This window comes from Scophthalmus maximus, chromosome 20 (assembly GCF_022379125.1).
Source record: "Scophthalmus maximus strain ysfricsl-2021 chromosome 20, ASM2237912v1, whole genome shotgun sequence".
Classification (NCBI taxonomy): Eukaryota; Metazoa; Chordata; class Actinopteri; order Pleuronectiformes; family Scophthalmidae; genus Scophthalmus; species Scophthalmus maximus.
In genome coordinates, this window is record NC_061534.1 from 9,234,223 (window position 1) to 9,255,960 (window position 21,738).

At 42.7% G+C, this 21,738-nt stretch overlaps 1 protein-coding gene across 2 annotated transcripts; it reads right to left on the reverse strand.

Moving 5' to 3' along the window:
* Positions 1-189: 189 nt before the first annotated feature.
* arvcfa (ARVCF delta catenin family member a) lies at positions 190-15,301 on the reverse strand. 2 transcript variants are annotated; one of them, XM_035609235.2, is made up of 16 exons: positions 15,083-15,301; positions 10,659-10,829; positions 9,132-9,748; positions 7,644-8,122; positions 7,377-7,560; positions 7,164-7,281; positions 6,900-7,068; positions 5,823-5,840; positions 5,600-5,671; positions 4,454-4,581; positions 3,718-3,868; positions 3,441-3,633; positions 3,018-3,129; positions 2,755-2,842; positions 1,394-1,470; positions 190-1,132 (listed from the first exon to the last, which is right to left on the reverse strand). In XM_035609235.2, the coding sequence occupies exons 1-16, from the start codon at positions 15,101-15,103 to the stop codon at positions 1,040-1,042; spliced, it is 2,691 nt and encodes an 896-aa protein (XP_035465128.2). In that variant the 5' UTR covers positions 15,104-15,301; the 3' UTR covers positions 190-1,039. The 2 variants fall into 2 exon arrangements, with proteins under 2 accessions (XP_035465128.2, XP_047185594.1); XM_047329638.1 differs by lacking the exon at positions 5,600-5,671.
* Positions 15,302-21,738: the final 6,437 nt, after the last annotated feature.

The window sequence follows — 21,738 nt, forward strand, 5'->3', positions numbered from 1 at the left end:
CCTCTTTGGAGCTCTGTTCACCAACATTGTTGTACTGACCTCTTTTACAGATGACAAATGATGCTAACTGGCATTCAGCCCAACATAATCCACCTTTCTAGCCACATTTGAAATTAGGATTAAGCTTCTTTAAAGCTCAAGTCTTTATCATTTTGTTCCCCATGTATTATACAAAAATAGAGCATAAAGAAAATTGAGAAATTATGCACATCATTTATTTTAATTTTTCATTCAACATTGCAATGCAAAAAGGGACCACTGCAAAGCAGAGTTGTATTGAATTTATGCTTACTTACTGGTATTAGCTAATGCACATCAATAACCTTTAATTAATAACATAGGTATTACAATAAATATAAATGCCTTCATTTAGAATATTAACAGTCCTTTGTTACACATTTACAATCTCATTTTGCCTTTCAAGAAAGAAATAGAATAGAGACAGTTTGGTAATGACTGCACGTCTAGTCTGATGATAGGTTTGGCAAGAATAAAATTAATTCCAAACAATTTGCATGATTTTGATGACTATGCTGACGAGAGCCCTAATGCTAATGATCTCAAACATTGACCAAAGGTACTTTAAAATTGTTTTATACCAGAATCTTCCTTTGCCCAGGGAGATGGACAACAACAGATCCACATGTCACTTCAGGTCCTAATAGCTTGACAAACTACAAGTATTATAAATCATCTCATACTCGTGTAGCAGTAAAATTTAATCTGTACATGTCATAAATTCTTTGGAGTCATTCACCACAGTTGCATATTTAGGCTATTCCAGTAATCCATCACGAGTTTCTGACATAGTGTGTATCATCCTAAATGACAAAATCCATCAAACCTATTGCCAAATAATCTCCATAATAAATACATTTAAATGTTTGGCACATTATTTCCTATAAATGAAGGAAACTGTATTTAACTGGATGCGTTTCGCTGTCTTCACAAGAATGATCAAAAAGGGTGCAAACAGTATTTCACCAATGGAAAGTGTCTCTGCAGGATTTAACCGGCTTGAGTGGCCATGTTGTCATGTTTACACCCAGGAGTCCAGTGGTGGAGGCTTGTTATCCATGAGGCCCACTGCGGGTCTGCCAGCTCTGATGAAGTGTTTTCGTTCACTTGTGGCCTGGGTCAACATATACAACAGACAGCTTTAGCCAATTTGCATGAGAAGCCCTGACAGTTACAAACGCAAGCAAAATTGTAAAATTGTATCAAATAAAACCCTTGTATCTGCCTGTCTTCCATACCAGGCATATAGGCTATGTAATCAGTAATAAGTCAAATAGACTGTATGCAAATTAATTCAGTACGTATGCGCTGTCATGAAATCATTTAGCTCTTCAGAAATTGTGCATTTATTCAGTACATTGAAACAGTAGATTACCTGGAGAGCATCTCTTTCCACAACGGGTGCTTTTCCATCTCCAACTCTATCATTCGGCTCTAAGGTGGAATATACATCTGTAATATTAAAAATGATCATGTTAACAGTAGTTCTGTCACCTTGGTATAAAACTATATACTGTAAAAATGATATATGTCATTGAAGATTGATTAAGGAACTTCAGGGTTCTCTCCCCCAAATCAAATAACAAAAATATTGCATGTGTGGGGGCAGGGGGTGAAGGTGTGGGGGCCTGGCTTGTCTTGGACACAAGCAAGGGGGGTTCAAAAGAAAAAAATGTATTCCACTCGTCTGAATGACCTTCTGTATCTGCATCCATGTTTCTTAAATAGCGCAATGCTATTTTTTTTTTTTTTTTTGCTTCTATCACTCCAGTCGCGAGTTCCCATGTAAATGAGGAATACGTCGTTTCGGCCTATGAATACCAATCTCTCTCAAACATTTCACTATGAAAAAACACTACAACCATCCAGCAGTCATTTTTCACAACAGGCCTACTCATCAAGACGCTGTCAAAGAGCAGAAAATCCTGATGGAGAAGATGGAACAAGTGAAAGTTTATCATTCATTTGCAATAATGGATTTAGCTGTGTCTTCTGCATGTATATAATTTATATACAAGCAAAATAAATAACAAATTAGAATGAAACTGGCCTGAATTTTTACTAAATAGAGCACTGAGCTAAGATGATTTTGGCATCTTTTTATGACCACATTAACTTAAATTAAAAATGGCAGGCTTTGGAAACTGAGGGGGACTTTTAAGAACTTTGATGACCTCGATATAGAACCACTTGTTTTCTAGTTCATGCTGCAGATCCGGTCCAATGCATTCATAGGCTGTACACCTATTGCCCTTTTAAGAAATACAAGGTCTCATCTATTCATTTCAGACTGACACACCGGATAGAGAAACAGGCAAATGGAATGAAATAAATCATTGAAAGCCAAAAGAGAGAGAGAGAGAAAAAAAATACAATTGAAAATCTTTGTTTTATTGGGAAGCTAGAGGTCGCTCTCGATGTGGGTGCCCTTTTTGGAATAATGTTGGAATAAAATGTGACTGGTGATGCGTGAGCCTGCTCTGCCTCTGGGAAAGGCTGCTCGGGCTAATAAGCCAAGTCTGTGCACTGATAACCTAGGCAGCACATCATTGGTTTAAGGCTATTTCTTCAGAAGAAAATGGCCTAGGACTAATTGTTTCTTTATCCCTGACATGACAAGAACCACGGTATGTTGAAAATCACCCTTTGTTCCCTGAGCAAGAGGACACTATTCTCATATGTAGATGATGTTCAGATAACATTTTGCTGAGAGAGTTCATGCACTGATTTGCTCACCTTGGCTTTTGTCCATGAGAGGCAAGGTGATGTCATCGGCACCTTGCTTTCCACTCTTGGACTTTTTAGTCACTCCTGTGGTTGTTGGCTTCGAAAGACACAAAGGATTAGGTTACGGGGTGGCAGCAGAATTGTATGCTTTCCTGTTGTTCTTAGTTTATGTAAAAGGACATAACATTGGTCGTGATTGGAATTATTGTGTTTCTATTCGTGTTTTGGATGTGACGGGAACTAGGACGGGAACCAGGAAAAGTAAGAAATACCTTAAAGTGGCTCTTGTTCCAACCTGCCTTGTTTAATGCGTTTCTCAGGTCCTTGTAGGCCCATATGGTCTGGAGCACATGGGAAGCTGCCTTGGTCTCCCGTGCTGATTGGCTGACAACAAATCAGCAGACATTATGGTAAACAACAGATGACAGCTCTGAGACAGTACTGTCCCTATGATTAAAATCCACTTTTGGTTGCCCTAGGATATGATGCTCATAAAATCACGAGCCATTGCATCAAGGACATGACAGAACCAATGCAGCAACTAATACTTTCATACTAATGCATTAAGCTCGATTTTTTCCCCATCTTATTTTGCATAAAATGACAACATTTGAGACTTTCACTTTGGATTTAGCTGTTTAGCAAGCTGTACCATTACAATTCCATATTTTTAAGTTTAAAGAGATTATACATACCTGGACTTGTTGATGGCCACCAGTTTCTGTACTGCATGACCCTGTATGAGTGCTCTGGCATTCTCTGGGCTATCTGTGATGATCTCATGGATAGTATTGAGAATAGACACCACAGTATCGCCCTCAAGATTCTTCGCTGGGAGTTGCTGCCCACACGGAAGATTGCCGACAAGGTCCCTCAGCGCATAACTCCCTGTAATTACAGACAGCGAGGCAAATTGAGAGTGAGCGTGCAGATAGGGTCATGCAAAATTTGATGAGGATTGCAAGTCTGAACCTATTAGGTCTTTATTCCTTCTATCCATAGCCAGGTTGCGAAGAGCAATGGCCACAGCTCGCACCACTTTGTCCACATCCGAGCGCAGTAGCTCCACCAGAATGGGAAGCCCTTTCTCCTTTCTCACAGTGGCCCGGATGTAGCTGGACCACTATTAGCACAAACAGAAAATATATGACGGCTGAGTGAACTCAGCCGTTGCATTTTGGCGGACTCTGTGAGAGTTTGATTTGGGGGCTCGCTTTCAAATCCTTAGCAGCAAATCATTTCCTAACTTTTTTCCAAAAAGCACTAATATTACCAAAAGTGACGTTCTATTCCTACGACTGCTCTGCTGTGTATGATGTAATTGAATTTCTGTGTTTTAAACCTCCTTTTATCTGAGCCCTGCCTTAATATTGATGTTGAAATATACTGACATTCATGGCACAGTATATCCAGGCAAAGTACATCATTTGACAGCAGTGTGGAACCACCTCGGGTACTAAGCAGTGAAAGTGATTTTTTTGATCATGCAGGCTGGTGACAAAGTCAATCTAGAAAGTCCATTTAACTGAAGATGATCAAAGCCATATTTTGCGATTTTTTTTCACATTTAAAAATGTATGCAGCTTCAGAGCGAAATCCTGGATATGTTCAGTCGACAAAGGAAAACCGAAAAAATTATTTTGGGTGCATCTGAGAACATTTTCAGCTATGAATGGGCCAACCGAGTGTCACTTTATCTACCACTCACAGCCCAATGTCCCGCAGCAAGGTTCTGCAACGCCCCTGCGGCCGCCTCCAGGGTGTTGTGGTTGTGACTGCAGGTGAGAAGAGAGAGGTACAGCCTCACCACCTCTGGCTGGTACAGCAGCTCCAACCCTTTAAGAGAAAGACAGAGTAAGTCAGGAGGGACATTCAAGCAGTGGCAGATCACCTGCATCAGTGGCCAAAGACTAAAGAGATGGTGATATTATCAGTGCCATAAAAAAGTACCTTTCTTCAATATACTCATTCAATTTGTATGAACGCAAATGTGTTAACACTGTCACAGAATTTCCTCCATCTATGTTGGTTTTACGTGAAGAGGTAGGTCAAAGAATAAAAATAGAAACATAGATTAATTGGATGAAACTGTATGGAAGAAAATCACCACTCCAACAGACTCCTCCAGAGGTTTTTGTTGTTGTGTGCCAGCAGTAGAGGCTGCTGGATGGCTGACAATTGGTATAAAGCTGACCCAGGATCGTAACATGCATGTCATTCTGATTTGCATTCACTGGCTGCAGCGTGGGAGGCATGAGCATAGCTCTGCTCTCTGTTGGCCAGATTTCAATATACAAGTATTCAGCCCTATAGTACTATTGTGGAGTTGTTTTCTGGAAACAGAATGGATCCATGATGGAAATCTGCAATAAGCTATACAGAATGTAAAGACAGTTTAGCGGTTCCAATTTCCGTGGCATGTACATTCTGGAGGTCATGCAGAACCTTGAGCAAATCCCCATGCCTGGCAGAGTAAATGTTCCTCCTCTAGAATAGATGTTAATGTTGTAAAAAATGTTATCAATCTTTCAGTTGGTAGGTCTTTCTGTTTAAGTAATGGAAACTCGTCAAGTGGTGCTGGTGCTGATGTGTGGCTTTAAATTTAAATGAATTTCCTCTCAGGCCATGCCAGCATCATGCATATAAAACAAATAACATAACACTGAAGGCAGGTGTCAATGCTTCATAAAAGAATGATGATGATATATGATGAAAACTCTTCATAATTTATCGACCTACAATCTATCAGTACTCAGCATCCTGTAACATTATTGTACTGTATTAAATATTTTGTCAATTCTGAAATGTAATGTTTTATGGTAAAGTTGCTATTACGTTTTCAGATATCATATACCTTTCATTTGTTCTGTACGTTTTGGTAAATCCAATGTACCGCACTTTCTGTCCATAAATCCATTTTTCCAACCTGCACATCACAGACGCACACATGCACACAAACACAACACCAGTTTTCAATGTGGCAGTAAATGCAGAGATAATGTCAGCAAATATGGAATCATCATATCACCGCCATGAAAATATGCATGTGTGTGGGTAAGAGTAACCAGCAGACTGACCTTGATTGAACCACTCCTCTGGTGAATAAGGATTGAAAGAAAAAGAAGAAAAGAACAGTGACAAAGATTAGATTTAGCTGTCGAAGGACAAAACACAGCGGTCGTCTATGTGGTACAACACTGCTGATGAACTTGTAGATCTTGGGCAACATTTGGCTCTGTGTGGCATTCGTCAATTTTGTGCAATCACCTCTGGAATGTTAGCATCAGTGAAAAGCAGTAAAACTGTAAATTAATTCTAACTTTATTGTTTCTCCTTTAAGCAGTTCCCTTGAAGCACAAAAAGCAGCAGTCAATTGATTACTGTACATCACCCATAATTAAAACTGTTTAAAAACCTTCCTTTTTGTCTCAGTTTTACAGTGTAAAACCGCAGAAATCACATAACTGATGTTACAAAGTATAAGCAAGCTTTTTTCAGTTTGGGATCCTGGCACTCCTACTAAGTAAAATCTTTCATTGGCTCCTGCACAGGGTGATGAAATATTTAGGCTGTCATTGGCATAAAAGGGGGCAAGAAATGTCAAAGTAAATGGGAGTTTTCAAACAGAAGAAAATGGTTGGTTTACAATAGATACGAATAGATTATACAATCTAAGAGGAAATTAAGAAAAATAGATCTCGCTGAAAACTTTAAAATGGATGTGGAAAGAATGAAGAAAAACAGGTTGACATTCAGATTTGGTTGGTAATTATGTTCTGATAGATGGAGGGGGGGGGGGGGGGGGGGGGGGGGGGGGGGGTGTCTGCACGGTGGTGTAGTGGAGTTTGCATGTTGTTTGCCTGTTCTCCTCCCACAGTCGAAAGACATGCAGAATGGGGTCAGGTTAACTGGAGACTCTAAATTGACCGTAGGAGTGAATGGTTGCTTGTCTCTGTATGTGGCCCTGCGATATAATGAATGGATGGATGGATGGATGGATGGGGGGGGGGGGGGGGGGGGGGGGGGGGGGGGGGGACTTTGAGCAAATTACTCAAAGCTAATGGAAATCTCAAAAACCAAACATGAAAGCCAATGCTTTTAGTCCAAGCAATAATAACTGAAATGATAACTGATTGTTCTCATGGCCAACTAACCTTTGGGCCTTTTCCCGCCAAAACAGTCAGGCTCATTCTTCTTCTTTTGGTTCCCTACTGACCTCAACAAATGATTGCCGTTGGGCTCCTGAAATCGCTCGGTTCCTGGTATTTCTTTGTGAACATGATAGGATAGGTTCCGCAGTATGCAGACGCAGTTCTCTACTGACTAAATGGCGAACAACGACAGAGGATATTGATCAGACATACTGTGCAAAAAAATTGAAATCTCAAAACGTAAGTTATTGTGCTGACTGCAGCAACCTTATTGTTAGTATCCTTGTTGACAACAGCTGACTGGAGGGCATGAAGAAGTGCGTCCACCAGCCCCTGACAATCCCTCAACCTCTGTCGAGCCTCCGCCCCATCTGAGCTGACGTTCCTGCAGAAACAACTCTGTTAGCAGACCTGCTTCTGTTTAAAGTCAGTTTTTAGGAACATGTGTCATCCGTTCCTTCACCGCAGTCAAAACATTACCTCAGACATCCAGATGTGTTCTTGAAGACAGTGGTCCACTCAGCGCTCTGCATTTTGGCAGCATCGGCCGAGTCCCTCCTCCAGCCGGAGTGTGGGATGATGATTTCATCAGTCAGTGTTTGAAGCCCTTGGTTGATGACCATCATCTTCAGTGGCTCATGTGAAGAGAGGTTCCACAAAGTGCCTGGAGGAAAGAAAAAAAATAGAAGTTGTAGAAATAAAATGATGGTTATGCTTCAAGAAACACTCTTTCACTTTTCACAGTACCTGTAACTAACTCTTTGACCTCCATGCTGCTGGTCTTCCTCAGCAGTCTGACCAAAGCTTGTATGCCGTCACAGTTCTTTATGGCCATTTTGTTATTGTGGTCTTTTCCAAAGGATATGTTGCGCAGAGCACCACAGGCCTTGCGGTGGACTTCAGGTTTAGGATGGTCCAATAATTCCACCAAGATCGGCACCCCGTTCAGCTGGCGAACTTCCTGCTTGATGCGGTCATTCTCGTAACACAGATGCTGCAAATAAGCAGCTGCATTGGACTTGACTGGGTCCATTGGGTGGCTGAGCATCGAGATGACCTCATGCAGGTTGGGGTCTCTCCAGCGCGGGTCTCTGCGGATGCTGTCCAGGCTGACCATGCTGCTGCGCTTGTGGGGGAACTGCAGGGTCTGAGCTCGGCACATGGCCTGGAAAAAAGGATTCAGGTTCCCCTCTAGCTGGGCCATGAAGGCGTCGTCATAGCCACCTCTGAAGGGACAGAGAAAGTCAAGCGTGTATCTATAATCTGATCAGGACAAACAGTCATCAATTCATTATAAAACTTGGATCCTTTAGGGAATGCGCTACTTTTCTTGCAGAAAATTAGAGGAGATCGAAACCACCATGAGTACACTAAATGTGAGGCTACTGTCAGCTGGTTATAAATTATGCAAACATCGCCTGGCTGCAGCCCCACCGTATATTAACCAACAGCTAAGAGTGGTATCAATCTTCTTTTCTATTTCTGAGCAAAAAAGTGAATATGCTTTTCCTGAAGTGTCAAACTGTCCATTTCATATTCAACAGGATTGAGACTAATGGGCCGTGAGTTTAACACCATGCAACAGTGAGTTGCATCTTTTGAAAACAGCTCTGATGTGGTGTTAAGGAGAAGCTTCTGGCAGAGAATAACAGGTAAAACCTCCTTATTTATTGACTTTGCAGCCGGCTGTCTGATTGATACCAGCTGCTACTTAACTGCTGTCCATCTGTCTTTCTATTGTCCAGGCTCACTTAGGGGAACAGGATAAAGGCAGTTACTGTCGACTGGTGTTGATTGGCACTTTGTTTGGATATGTTTGTTACTGCTTCAATTTACTTTCCCCCCTCCGTCTCCTTTGTGGCATCCGGATCTCTGACTAGATCTCCACTTTTCAAAACGGCTGTTCTTTTACTTTATAGTGAGATCACTGTAGTTAAGGCATTATTGTGAAATACATATGGCTTCAGGGTTTCTTGTAGCCTTTGTTAAAAGTGAACTCGTTATCAGGACCATATTTCAGTGACACAGACTGAATGTTGTTTGATGGCTCCTGTTGGTCTCTGACCAGAAACAGCAACATCAATTTTACTGATTCATTTTCCATTTCAAGAGGGATGTAGGGAGTGATCTCTATTTGATTCTACATCTAGAAACCACAAGAGTCCTTGAAAGCCTTTTTTCACAGTTTCCCTCTGTGGGATCAATAAAGTTTGATCCAATGTTCCACCCCCTTACCTGGTTCTCGAGGGCTCTCTGAGAAGCTCCATGGTGGTAATTGGTCTGAACGGGTGGATGCCGCCCAGTGTTGGGTAACTGGCAGTCGGGTGGTCCGTCTTCATGTCCAGAGGGTTCCCTCCCCGTTCGCCCTGGCCCTCCTCCTCCGTCTGGCTGCTGAGTCCTGCAGGAGCGTAGCTGTCCCTGAGGAAGGGTAAGGTGTAGTGAGCCCCAGCCTGGAAGTTTTTGGCTGGCCAGTAGCTGTGGAGGGTGGCGCGGGATAGGCTTCCATACCCCGCGCATAAGTCACCCCCAATGCCTCTGTAACTGTCGGGCAGCGTGTACACTCTGCTCTGGCAGGCTGGGTTCACTGGCTGAGCCTCCCCATGCTGCAGTACAGCCTGAGGTTGTGGGGTTGCCGTGGAAGTGCTGCCGGTCGTTGTGATCGGCGTGCCAGGCTTGTTGGGTTCAGGGTTTGCTTCGGGAATGGGTTTCTTAGCGGGAGTGTTGTCTTTAAACACTGGAGTTGATGTGAGATCAGGCGGGTCTGATGTCTGGAAGTTCTCCAGTTGTGTCTCCAAAGATTTTTGGGTCTCGCTCAGGGCCGGTTCACCCTCTTGTTCCGCAGCCTTGGACTCCTACGAGGATAGATGCAGCACAACTATTATCTCTATTAAAGTGTAATCAGAATCCCTGTTAGCCTTTAAAGTCGCATTGGTTTGTAATGGGATAGGTTTCCCCATCCCTCTAAATGCCACCAAATTGATGTGTTTACATTCAGAGCAGAAACTATTTGGTCCTAATTTTGCCGAAATAGGCCGAACATGTTTCCGTTGCTGACCATGTGTGTTTATTTCTCATTTAAACCCTACAGTTCATCCAAACTCATTTTTCATAGTGATGATCAATCATCACCGTTTCAGCACTTCCCTGGCCTGGTGAGCCACCAGTAAATAATGAATTCTTCTTTCCAGCCAAAGAATAATGAATTCCCCTTGTTGAAAATTAGTCTAGATTGGACGCTGATGAAACAACTGGAGGTCCAGCCACTGTTTAGAAGCAAAGTAAATTGCAGGAAATTGAATTGACTGGTTTAGTCTGTTGATTTTTATTTTAACTCTTTCTTAGCAGAGTGAGAGCTGACCTTGTTGTCTTAAGGACAAAGCATGTGGAAACTCAATGGAACAGAACCTACAGTTATCACTTTCGATTTAATGATGTCATCGTCGTGGAGCTACTGCTTTAATGGATGTTTCATCCTGAAACTTTCTTGAGCAAGAAATAAAAACGTGAATGTGCATGTGTGTGTTTTAAAAGTTATTTGTTTATTTATTTATTCTCAGACTGACAGATTGATTATTCAATACCTCACCTTTCATGCTTCATCATTCCCAGGAAACACTGGATAAAATCTCATCAACAAATTGCCTATATTTCAGTCATAGTGTCTACCATAGATAAATTGGTTTTTTGAGGATAAATCCTGATGGCATTATTATTTCAGTCTGTGATCTTCCTGAATAATTCAGGAAAAATTTAATCAAGCACCTCAGTGTCTGTTTGCTGTGGGGTGTCGGTCTCCGTGGAGCTCTCATTGGTTGTGGTCATCAGAGAGGCGATGGAGGTGGGCGTGTCCAGTTCATCATTGGTGGACGGGTGATCCAGAGTGGGCTCTTTGGCCTCCTGGGCCAGAGAGAGTGGAGGAGGACCCTCTGAACTCTGCTCCAAACCACACACACAGAAATGAGTTAGACACGGTTGCTGAGCACCATCATTTTACCATCATCTATGAATATAATGCACATCATATTTGCATTATAAACAAATAGGGGAATGATCAAGTGGTAGACAATACCGTGGAAGCACACAATGCCATTAAGGCTATCGACACACGATGAAGAAGAGGGACTTGAGGCTGCGTTGTGAGCAGATTTAGAGCTGAGATTTCAATTCAGTTCCACCACATTAGCACATCATTTGCATAATTTGAAACATGAATTGCTGAGTTCATGCTGAATGATGTGGACTTGTATTTATATTAGACTAATACATGTCTGGAAAATCTGAGATTTTTTTCGGTGAACTGATTCTGCGAACGTATTCTGTCCATATATTATTATCCTATTGCGTGTTTTGGTCAACCTCTCCAATGATCTTCAGCTTTTAATCTTTGTTTAATGCTCTTCATCTCCTGATTGTTGGATTACTGGTGCCTTGCGGTTTTAAGTTTCCCATTTTTATCAATAATGACATCTTATGAGTTACACTTAGTAGTTAATAAACAGCTATTAATCGGGACGTGTGTGCATGTAGACTGCAAACTCGCTTACTCACAGTTAATGAAATCAGAGCTCATAAAAGGGATCAACAGCTTGATAAACTTTGTCTCTATAACTGCTGGTCGGGCAAAGCATATTCCACTTTAAGCTTGTGCAAAGTACTTCTGCCAGTAATTGTGTGTAGACAGCAAATACAACACACAGGGGAACACGAAAAAGGGTGAGAGAAGCCATTCACAACAAATTAACTCGTAGTCATGTCCTTTATCCTTGTGTGCAGACCAAAGACTGTATAAAAAAATGGACGTAGTCACCGGGGATGCCTGAAACCTGTATTCTCCCAAATGACCAGCAGAGGGCGACTCCACCGGTTACAAAAAGGAGAAGGTTGTGAGAAAATAACTCTACTTCTTCATTGATTTATACCGTCGGTAAACATTGTCCTAAGGAGTTTGGTCTCAATCGCTAGTTTCAAGTCTTCTTCGATACAGCATGATGGTGATTTAGTAAATGATTGTCCCATGTGGAGTCATGTAGACGATAAAGCATGTCATGCATCGGGGGGCGTGGATACTGTGTGATTGACAGCTAGTATCATCCACGACGATCCACCGACGTCACGGTGGGTTGCCACTTGGTGCAGACTACAGCTGCTGCATGATATATCGATTCCCTTCTTTCTATCAGGTAATACCTGCTTTAGAGTATGTTTTAGGCATATCAAGAAGTAGAAATCAGAATTTTTTGCAATTGGATCTGTAATTACATGTGTACTGGAGTGTGTTCATCGATTTTAGCGATAACAGGAAGTCCCTGAAATTCCAGGCCCAGTTCCTGCTCAAAGTTGGTACTTAGTTTATTTATAATGGATAAAGTTTTTGCCCAACATTCTACATATTTCAGGGAGCTGCTTTCCCCTGCTTTCTTTGATAGGTACAAAAACTGACAGCCGACATCTTGTAGGGAGGCTAACACAGATCGGGGAGGGGAGACAGAAATACTGGGCTACATGTTTTCTACATTTCAGTTGACGTAACTCGCCATAGACGTCTTGAGTGCAAACACAAATCAGTGTAGTGTTTGGTCATAATTCAGGAGAAAGCCAGCATATGTTTTTTATAAGAAGGTGCATCTGCACCTGGCATCCCTACTCTGGCAGAAATGTCATACATGAAATTAAATACTGTATAGGTATTTGATTCTATATTGACCAAAAATGACCATTTAAATCATTTTTTAATATTGTGCATTGTTGCCTTTCATATAATTTCATTACCTCTTGACAAAATGCAGCAATGCTGCAATAAGACTGGATTTGTGTCAGTTGTTGTCATTCAAGTTCCTGATTCACCACCACTTACTCCTAAATCAATAATCCAGCTGCTCCTCACTGGTAAAACATGTGGATATCTCTGCAATTTCCACTTGCTCATTTCAAACGGATCTTAAACTCCTTTTTTCTTTTCAACAAAATGGGTTTCATTAAACCAGAGTAGATTAATTATTCATCATCGAGGTCTGAAAGAGACCTGGAGGCGGTATTTCACTGTAAACACATTTTATACTGATTTTCTTACAAACGTCGCACTCGCTGCTGCGTGTCTACAAACATTGCACACTAGTTATTTCAATCAATATTGTGATTATCTGAAAAATCGTCTTCTGGTCTCGGAGGCCTTCTGGTGGCAGCAGGTGAATTCCCCCCCAAAAAATCTAGGACAAGCAATGACGCAAACAACCCATCAAAACATTAGCGATAATTAAACGATTCCATTATGGAGGAGATCGATTCCATTATATCATTTATGACCCATTTTACCTCATGAACTGCTCATTCACTCTCTAAAAACAATTTTCATTTAAGAAATGTGACATAATCTCACAGGATTTTCTTTCTGACTGACTCAGACACAATACGCCGAGATAAATGCGTAAGATAAAAAAACTAAAATCTCGCTCTGACTCTCATCAGTTTGAGACTATACACCCTGGAGCGAACAAGTCCACTGCATGAAAACAGGCTGCACTGAGCAACTGACAGAACGTGGAGCTTGATTCTCTTTTCAAACACCCCTCATATCCGTGCACAAAATGTGTCACGGGGAAGAGGAGATGAAAGGGTCACTCGGGGGGAAATTGGCAGCAAGGAGGTGATCCCGGTTTGAGCAACTCCGGGGGAGGTTGATTGGACATTGTTAGGCTGGCACTAAACGAACGCCTGGCCAAAAAGAGAGACAGGGTCCCACTGTCCTCTACAGACGGCCTGATTGAGGATTTGGAGGATGATAATAGGCTGGACAGGGGCCTGTGCGCTGTCCCCGTCCGATTCAAGCTCCGGGGAAGGCCGGGCCTCCCCGAGTCAAAGCTCATTTAAATAACTCACTGCACCATCACTAACTAATTGTGCTCACAGAGCCAAATAGGTCAAGATGATGCTTCTGAATCTGACTTTACTTTAAAAAAATAAAATAAAAATGTTATGGTATGTGATGCAGCGATGCAGGAGACAGCAAGGCACGATTAGCATCTTGTTCCCGTCAACTCTCGGTATCGAGGCCAGCTGCAGCAGGGCTTTTATTTTGGGAGACACAAGAGTCTGATCTAATGCTGAGTGAGGTCAGATTGTTGGTGACCAGCTCAAGGGCATGACAGACACAAGCCATGAATCGAACTCGTCATGAAGGCATCCCAGAGAAGAAAAGATTCTTTTTTGCAATGAAATCAGTGAGTCGCGCTGCAGTGAACAAACTTGAGTACGAATTAGTTTGCAGTTTGTCTCCATCAAGACCGTGCGACCGAAGGACTGGTGCTTCCACGGGGTAATAAAACATGACATCAGCCCACTGGTGTCAGAAGACATTAGTCGCAACTTTGTCACAACTCATCTGCCCTCCACTATCTGTTGAATCCGTGATGCTCATGTTGGTCACTTTTCATTTACTGGAATGTGTCGTTGGAGGCTACGCTGTGAATTGAAAAGGCTCTGGAATGAGAGAACACTCTCTTTATTTCAAGGCTTGTTTCCTGTTTCCAAAACACCATTGTCCGTCGTGCAAAACATCTTGTTTATTAATGTAAGCAGGCTGGGTCTATTCAGAGCAATTATTCATCCATAAACAACAGCCCACAAGGAAAGAAGGAAGGGTATTCACCCGCGAAGTTTGCCTCTGGAGCCTCCTTCTATACTCCTGGTTGTGCTCTGATCCTCAAATAGTTAAATACTGCATGGTCAGATTTAATGTGTCTCTGATACATCATGGCAATACACTCACCAGAGTACGTGTGCACCATTTTTACCCAGGAGGGACAACCTCTCCTCATAATGCAATCAAAGATGATCCCCTTTTTTAAGCTTGCCTATGCATTTTGCACACGTGCACAGCCATGTGCGTGCACACACGCACGAACGCACACGCACGCACACACACACACACACACACACACACACACACACACACTTGATGAGGATGTTACCATCATGTCCCCATGCACACAAGGAGACTGCACCGAGCAGCAGTGAGAGTCGAGGAGGTGATGCGATTGATGCCTGATTCATTCATCATGACAGAGGCAGAATGCAGAAAGCTGTGGAGGGCTATACAGTTCTCCACCGCAGGAAAGGAAGAAGAAGAAGAAGAAGAAAAAAAAGAGGGAGGGTACAGAGCAAATAGAGCCATTCCACCACACACTTACCTCTTTCACTTCAGCAGGCATTGCCAAATATTTTCTGCTTCCCCACAAATGATGAGCAAGCTTCGTCCCCCAGTGAGGCGTCTGTTCCGCTGCCTCTGCTGAATTCTTGCCTTGACTCTTCCTCTGAGCATCTGAGGCAGTTCAAACATGGGCAGCCATCCTTCCTCCCAGCTCTCACCAACACATGTCCGCTATCCCTCTCTCTCTCTCTCCCTCCCTCTCTCTCTCCCTCCCTCTCTCTCTCTCCCTCCCTCTCTCTCTCTCTCTCTCTCTCTCTCTCCCTCCCTCTCTCTCTCTCTCCCTCCCTCTCTCTCTCTCCCTCTCTCTCTCTCCCTCCCTCTCTCTCTCTCTCCCTCCCTCTCTCTCTCTCCCTCTCTCTCTCTCTCTCTCTCTCTATCTCTCCCTCTCTCCCCCCTCCTCTCACTCTCCCTTTCTCTCACAAAGACACACTAGACGCACTATGCACACATTTGCTCAACAGAGACGTCCCCACAAATTTGTCCACAAACACAAACACTCTGAGCATGGGGAAGGTGTACGCCAGGGCTCCCTCTCGCCACTGCACTCCTCCTCTGATCAGTGCTGCAGTTGATGTGTGTGCGCTATTAGCAAGATGCTGAATCAACTGTGTGATGCTGAGCCTGTGAATGGCTTATAGGTAAGTGCAGAGCCCTGCAATCCCTGCGCTCTATACCCATATTTTCTGGCAGCCTTGGTGTGCAGGCAAGAGTACACACATGCAGGCGCCCGCACACACACACACACATACGCACCATTCCCCTGTGGGCTCACAAGCAGATGCAGCTGGAGTACAGAGCAGCCCACTCTAGTTCAGTCCTGTGTCACCCATGTGCAGCATAATAAGGGGTGAGGGATGGGGAAGGTGCATCTATGCAGCACCGGGCAGAGAAGCACGCACTCCACGCCGGGCCGACCGCCGTAATCCGCAAACTGTATCAAACAGATCACACCGAATTAGCACCGGCCATCACGGCCTGCCCACAAATCTTCTACATGCAGCACCTGTGCATTGTCATGTGTTAAAACAAAGTACAACAATGATGGAGATGAATTTAAACAGGGAAGAAATGTCCCCCGAGCCGGGGCTGGGCCAGGGCCCCTCTTGTTTCTACCATTGCATTTTGAATAACTCATCTTTTGTGAGCTCCTCCGGCCTCTTTTGATTACATCATCCCAACGTCGGTTGAAGTGGAAGTGAAATAATGAGACACAACCCACTGCTCCACAGATCACGATAGAGTCCGTGAGGCACCTCGCTCACTCTCTCGGTTGAAAAAAAGGAAAAAGAAGATAGAATCGTACAGGACATTGTCCAATTTTCCTCTGGGCGTTGAGGCTGCGATAACCCAAGTAAAAAAAATTGGTCTGCTATCATCCACCGACCAGTGCTCTCTATCAACTGTCGTTCTTATTGATTCAGGGCCAGCTCTAAATATCATTGATCTATTTCATTCACATTAGTTTGTCTCAAGCTTGTTAGTGCTCTGCAGTTTGTCATTTATAAGGTAATACATTTGCACTTGTTTGGTTTATTTAACTCCTTGGCTCACTCTGGCTTTTCTCATTTTCATTTGATGTAATCCTTTGTTGGTATCTCCATGACAAAATAATTCATAATTCAGACTTTAGTACAACAGCAACATAAACAGGTAAAGTGACTCACATTCATGAGTTCTGCATGTCAGACGTCCAAAGATAATTGATCTATTTCATCAGTAGATCTGTTAAAAACGAAGCCCCCCTCATAGTGCGGAGCTATAACATTTCAGAAGTCTCTTTTGATCGGGAAAAGAAAACTTTGATCCTTCCATAGTGAAATCAGAGTGAAACAGCATGTTTTCACACGCTGAAAGATTTCCTGACATGCAAAAACGGATCCATTTGTTCCAGAAATCATTAGTGCCGCTCACTGCTCAACCGCCGCTCCATCTCCACACTCGACAAAATTCCATCAAATGAGAAACACCTGCATCGAGTGCCGTAATGGTTTTGGGTCACTGACAGACGAACAGTTTCACTACAATAGGTACTTTTAACTTTAAAATTCTAGTGAAGACTTTTTTTAGATAACAGATCTTTACTATACAGTAGAGGTACAAAGGAAACATGATACAGTCAAGGATCCATTATTAGTCATCGCCCAACAATAATAATTCATCCTCAGAGAGCCATTGATTCCCAGGGGATCATGAATATCTGTATAGTTTTATGGAGCTCCATTTGATCGTTGTGTAGATATTTCAGCCTGGAGCAAAGTAGTAGACTGACCGACTGAGCCGCCGGCACTCTCGTCCACAAAGCAGTGCAGCTTCAGCTTTGCTAAAAATATACACAGTATAGAGAAAGACAAGAGGGAGGATATGAAACCATTCTTTGACACGTACAATCATAAAATCAGACCTCTGTCTTTTCCTACCTATAACCCATACATATATATCTTGTTTTTCTTCTCTCCAGATAAGACCGGAAAAAATGGATGTAAGAAAATTGTTGATCAAGCATCATCATCATAAATCATCCCCCCAAAAAAGTTACATGAATAGGATTATTTCAACACCTACGTTTATATCTATGCTTTGCACGGTTCCACTAAATGATCGAGAAACAGAAACCTGAGATTGCACTAAAAAAAAATGCTACCTATGACGAATGAGACCCTTCAATGCTTAAAATGAATTATACCGGATTTATTGACATTTTTCTAAGGGCATCATTTACAGAAATTACTTTGAGTTTATTACACTTAATATCACGAAATGTCAACCGTGTAGATCCGTGGGACAAACTTAATATTTCATTCATCATGAGCCTGTTTCCTCCTTCGAGCTGGTAACACCTCACCTGATGCCTCCGCACATGCAACGCTCCTCCTCCTCCTTCTCGCAGCAGATTGTGCAAACGGGCAGAATAATCACATCATCACATGTTGTCATACAGCACATCACTGGCTTTGTGTCAGTCACTGTGAGCTTTGTCAACCTGGTAACAGTCGGGGTTGGGTGTGTGTGTGTGTGTGTGTGTGAGAGTGTGTTGCGTGTGTGTGTGTGTGTGTGTGTGTGTGTGAGAGTGTGTGTGTGTGTGTGTGTGTGTGTGTGAGAGTGTGTGTGTGTGTGTGTGTGTGTGTGTGAGAGAGAGAGAGAGTGTGTGTGTGTGTGTGTGTGTGAGAGAGAGAGAGTGTGTGTGAGTTGTAGTGCATCATTTCATGCAGGAGACAGGAGTTGGAGTTCTGTCACAGTCCTGCATTTGACTTTCTTTTTTTTAATGTAATGTCTTTCACCAACCTAAATCAAAACCTTAACTGTTGCCAGATTGTTGAAAGAAGCTTCTTTAAAAAAAAAGCTGGTATTGATCATTATGTTGGATTTTGCACAATCATCCATATAATATCAGTGCTTGTTTGGTTTGGTCTTGTCCTTTCTTCAAAGTCCGGATATGTAGACTTTGTCATATGGTCATACTGATGAAATATGTTTGTTGACATGAGGTCATATCCTGTGTTCATCATATTGGCTTATAGTTCAGGTTTCAGTCTTTTGTTTGACGCTCCACTTCATTTACATTGCAAATCAAAGCATTTCACATGCTTCTTTCACGTATCGTACGAGTATGTTCAACTACAGGTCTGCTGAATGGATTTGATGCTCATCCAACTGTCTAGTAGCGTGGATGGAAAAATGCACAGAATGAATGAATGAATCACCATAGGAAGAAAATGATTTCTCATCATTACTTTCCCTACTGTCTCCAAGAACTTAAACCATGCCAGGAACATATATCTCACATACCAGAGAACCTGAACGATTAGATTTTCTAAATGTTAGAGATTATTTTGATTGGGGATGCAGACACAAAGGACGAGCACAGTGCATTAATACTAGTTCCCATAAATAAGAAGTAAGTATGTAAAATATTGGAATTGGAGCTGCATGGTGCTGGAGAGAAAGAGAGAGGCATGTTTTTTTTTTCTATTTTGTTTTTAAATAACATCATGCAACCTTCTGCAACCTTCTGCAACCTTGGTGTGGCTGCCCCCCCCCCCCCCCCCCCCCCCCCCCCCCCACACACACACACACTTTGCTTGTGATGTTCAAAAATAACTGCGCTGACATTCCTGGTGAACAACAATGTTTATGATTGTTTTGCTTGTCTCCGTGTGCCTTCATGCACAAATAAATGTTTATGCTGGGAAAATATGATAAAGAAACGAGAAGATCTGAAGCTTTGTCAAAGAGCAAATGGACTCATTTTTGCCTGGAGGCAACATGACCTGTAACTCCCATTTTCCACCTCTGATAAGAACACGCGTGTGTTTCTTGAACATGCGTGTGTTCTTTAACTGAGGTAGTCAATGACAGGTAAAAAAAATCTGCACAAACATACAATCTCCTCAACAGACTGTGATTTATTCTCCGCCCCTGTTGTCATACACACACACACAGACATACGCACACGGCCTGCACATTTTTCTCTGTGTAAATATCAAGAATATAATTACCAGCTCTACTGAAAGTATGATGAATATGAATGTGCAAAACAGGCACTCATTTCTGCATCCACACACTTCAGCTATATTTGCCCCCCCGAAAAAAAGTCTATTTTGCTGCTGCTGTACAGATGATGAAGCTCTTTGTCATCAGCACAGTAACTGGACAGTAAATTGCCTCCACGACGTGACAGAGATGAATGTAATTATTGCTGCCCATTATCTCTACACACCCGGGGAACAGGGGGTGCAGTGTGATACACAGGATCTGTTGGCAAACACCCACAAAGAAAAAAAACACACATTACATTACAGTGTGTACGCTGCTGTATTATTCAATATGAAATGCCTGCACAGTTTTTGGCGGTCGGCGGGGCATTTCTTCACGGCCTTCTCCCGTGGCCGCACAGAGGCACAGATCGGTGCACGTGCAGCTGCGGCTAATTCAGCTCAGTTCATATGAAGAGTTGACCAAAAAACATGATGATGGGAAACTGGTGCCAGCAGTGTCTCGAATGCTGCTTGTACTTCTGATGGCGCTGCTGCACAGAAAACACCGGAAAATGCCAGAGAAGGTCAGCAAATCGAGAAAGGTCGCCTTTCATTTTCACATTTAGATATTCAAACAAGAGCTACCCGTCTTTTTAGGTCTAGAGGAACTGTTCAATTTGCATCAACTGAACCCGGGAGTTTGCCCTCGGATTATAAACGACAAAGCAAGAAATGACATTTGCGTCGACTAACTGCTGCGCCCCTTCGGCGGGCCACAGGAGCAGCAACAGCTGCCAGTCCGGATCACCCGCGCAGGAAACAGCATCTCCCGGTGCAAGCACTACACAACACATCCCTTCACGGTGATTTGGTAAATAATGTTAATATCATAAAATATGATCTGAGGTTGAAACAAGCCAGAGCTGCTGGTAATCCAACTCCTCTTTGTCAAGTGTCACGGCAGCTAGTGCTTAATCACGCCAACAGAGAAGCCCGGAGAGGAAATGAAATGCATCAGTGGCAACTGCAGCTGAAAATGACAATCAGCCACTTCAGCGATGCCCCTGATGATCAGGGCATATCAATGAGCCCGGAGAAAAGGGACGGGGCCGGGGGGGGGGATAGTACCCACTGCTAAAGGAAGAGGGAGCAGCAACAAATGTAGGTCAGAAGTATCAGAGGAGCTTGAGGTGACTGGGACTCTTATTAAGATAAAAATCATCTAATGCCAAGAGGTTATGTTTGTTTGTTTGTTTGTTTTGTTTGTTTGTTAGCAGGATAACACAAAACGTTACGGACGGATTCACATGAAAATTTCATCAAAGATATATAGGTCTCGGCCATGGTAACAGGTTATTAAATTATGGAGGAATCCAGACCCGGGTTTGGATTCAAGAACCTTTTTAAAAAACTTAACCATTCCAAAAGATTTTGAGTCATATATCATCAAAAATACATATCACTTAATGTAAATATGTAAGTCAGATGGGAAACAGCACATAGGTGGGGGATTGCTCGGTGGAGGTCTGCACTCTCCAACGAGTGCTCTTCTTATTGTTGGGTTTCATTTGTGAATCCACCTTCCTTCTGGAACTAAAGGTGATCAGAACATTCCTGTCACGAGTGAAGACACACAATTGAATTTTAGGTAAAGGTTAAGCTTTGTAAGACTTTGGATTCTGTCTAACGTTGCGAGTGGATCCACAGGTTCTGTTTACCCAAACTGTTAAATTCTTTTAAAAAAAAAATTATTTCAACAGAATCTAGAATTCTTGATCTGTTTTTTGGATAGGACCAAAAAAAGGACCTGAGACAAACTACAACTTAATCCAGACATTTTCCTGAATTTCTTTCCGAAAGGGGTTGTACGTGAGAATGCAAATTTCCGGTACTTCCCTTAAATTGTATAATATGTACAGGAGACAGCAAAGACACTATGGACGGAAACCTATAAGAGGGCCCCCAGTTCCACGTATAGGGGCCCCCCGGGTCCCCTTTGCCTGGGGCCCCCAAAGTCCCTTGAAACGCCCCTGGGGGTCGGAAAAACATCAAATGCAAGGTATGTCTGATTTCTGATCTGATCTCTCTGAAACATTCAGAAAAAATCCTGTGAAATGTTTTACTCTTTATTTTTCTTATCATTTTAATGTGAAATGCCTGT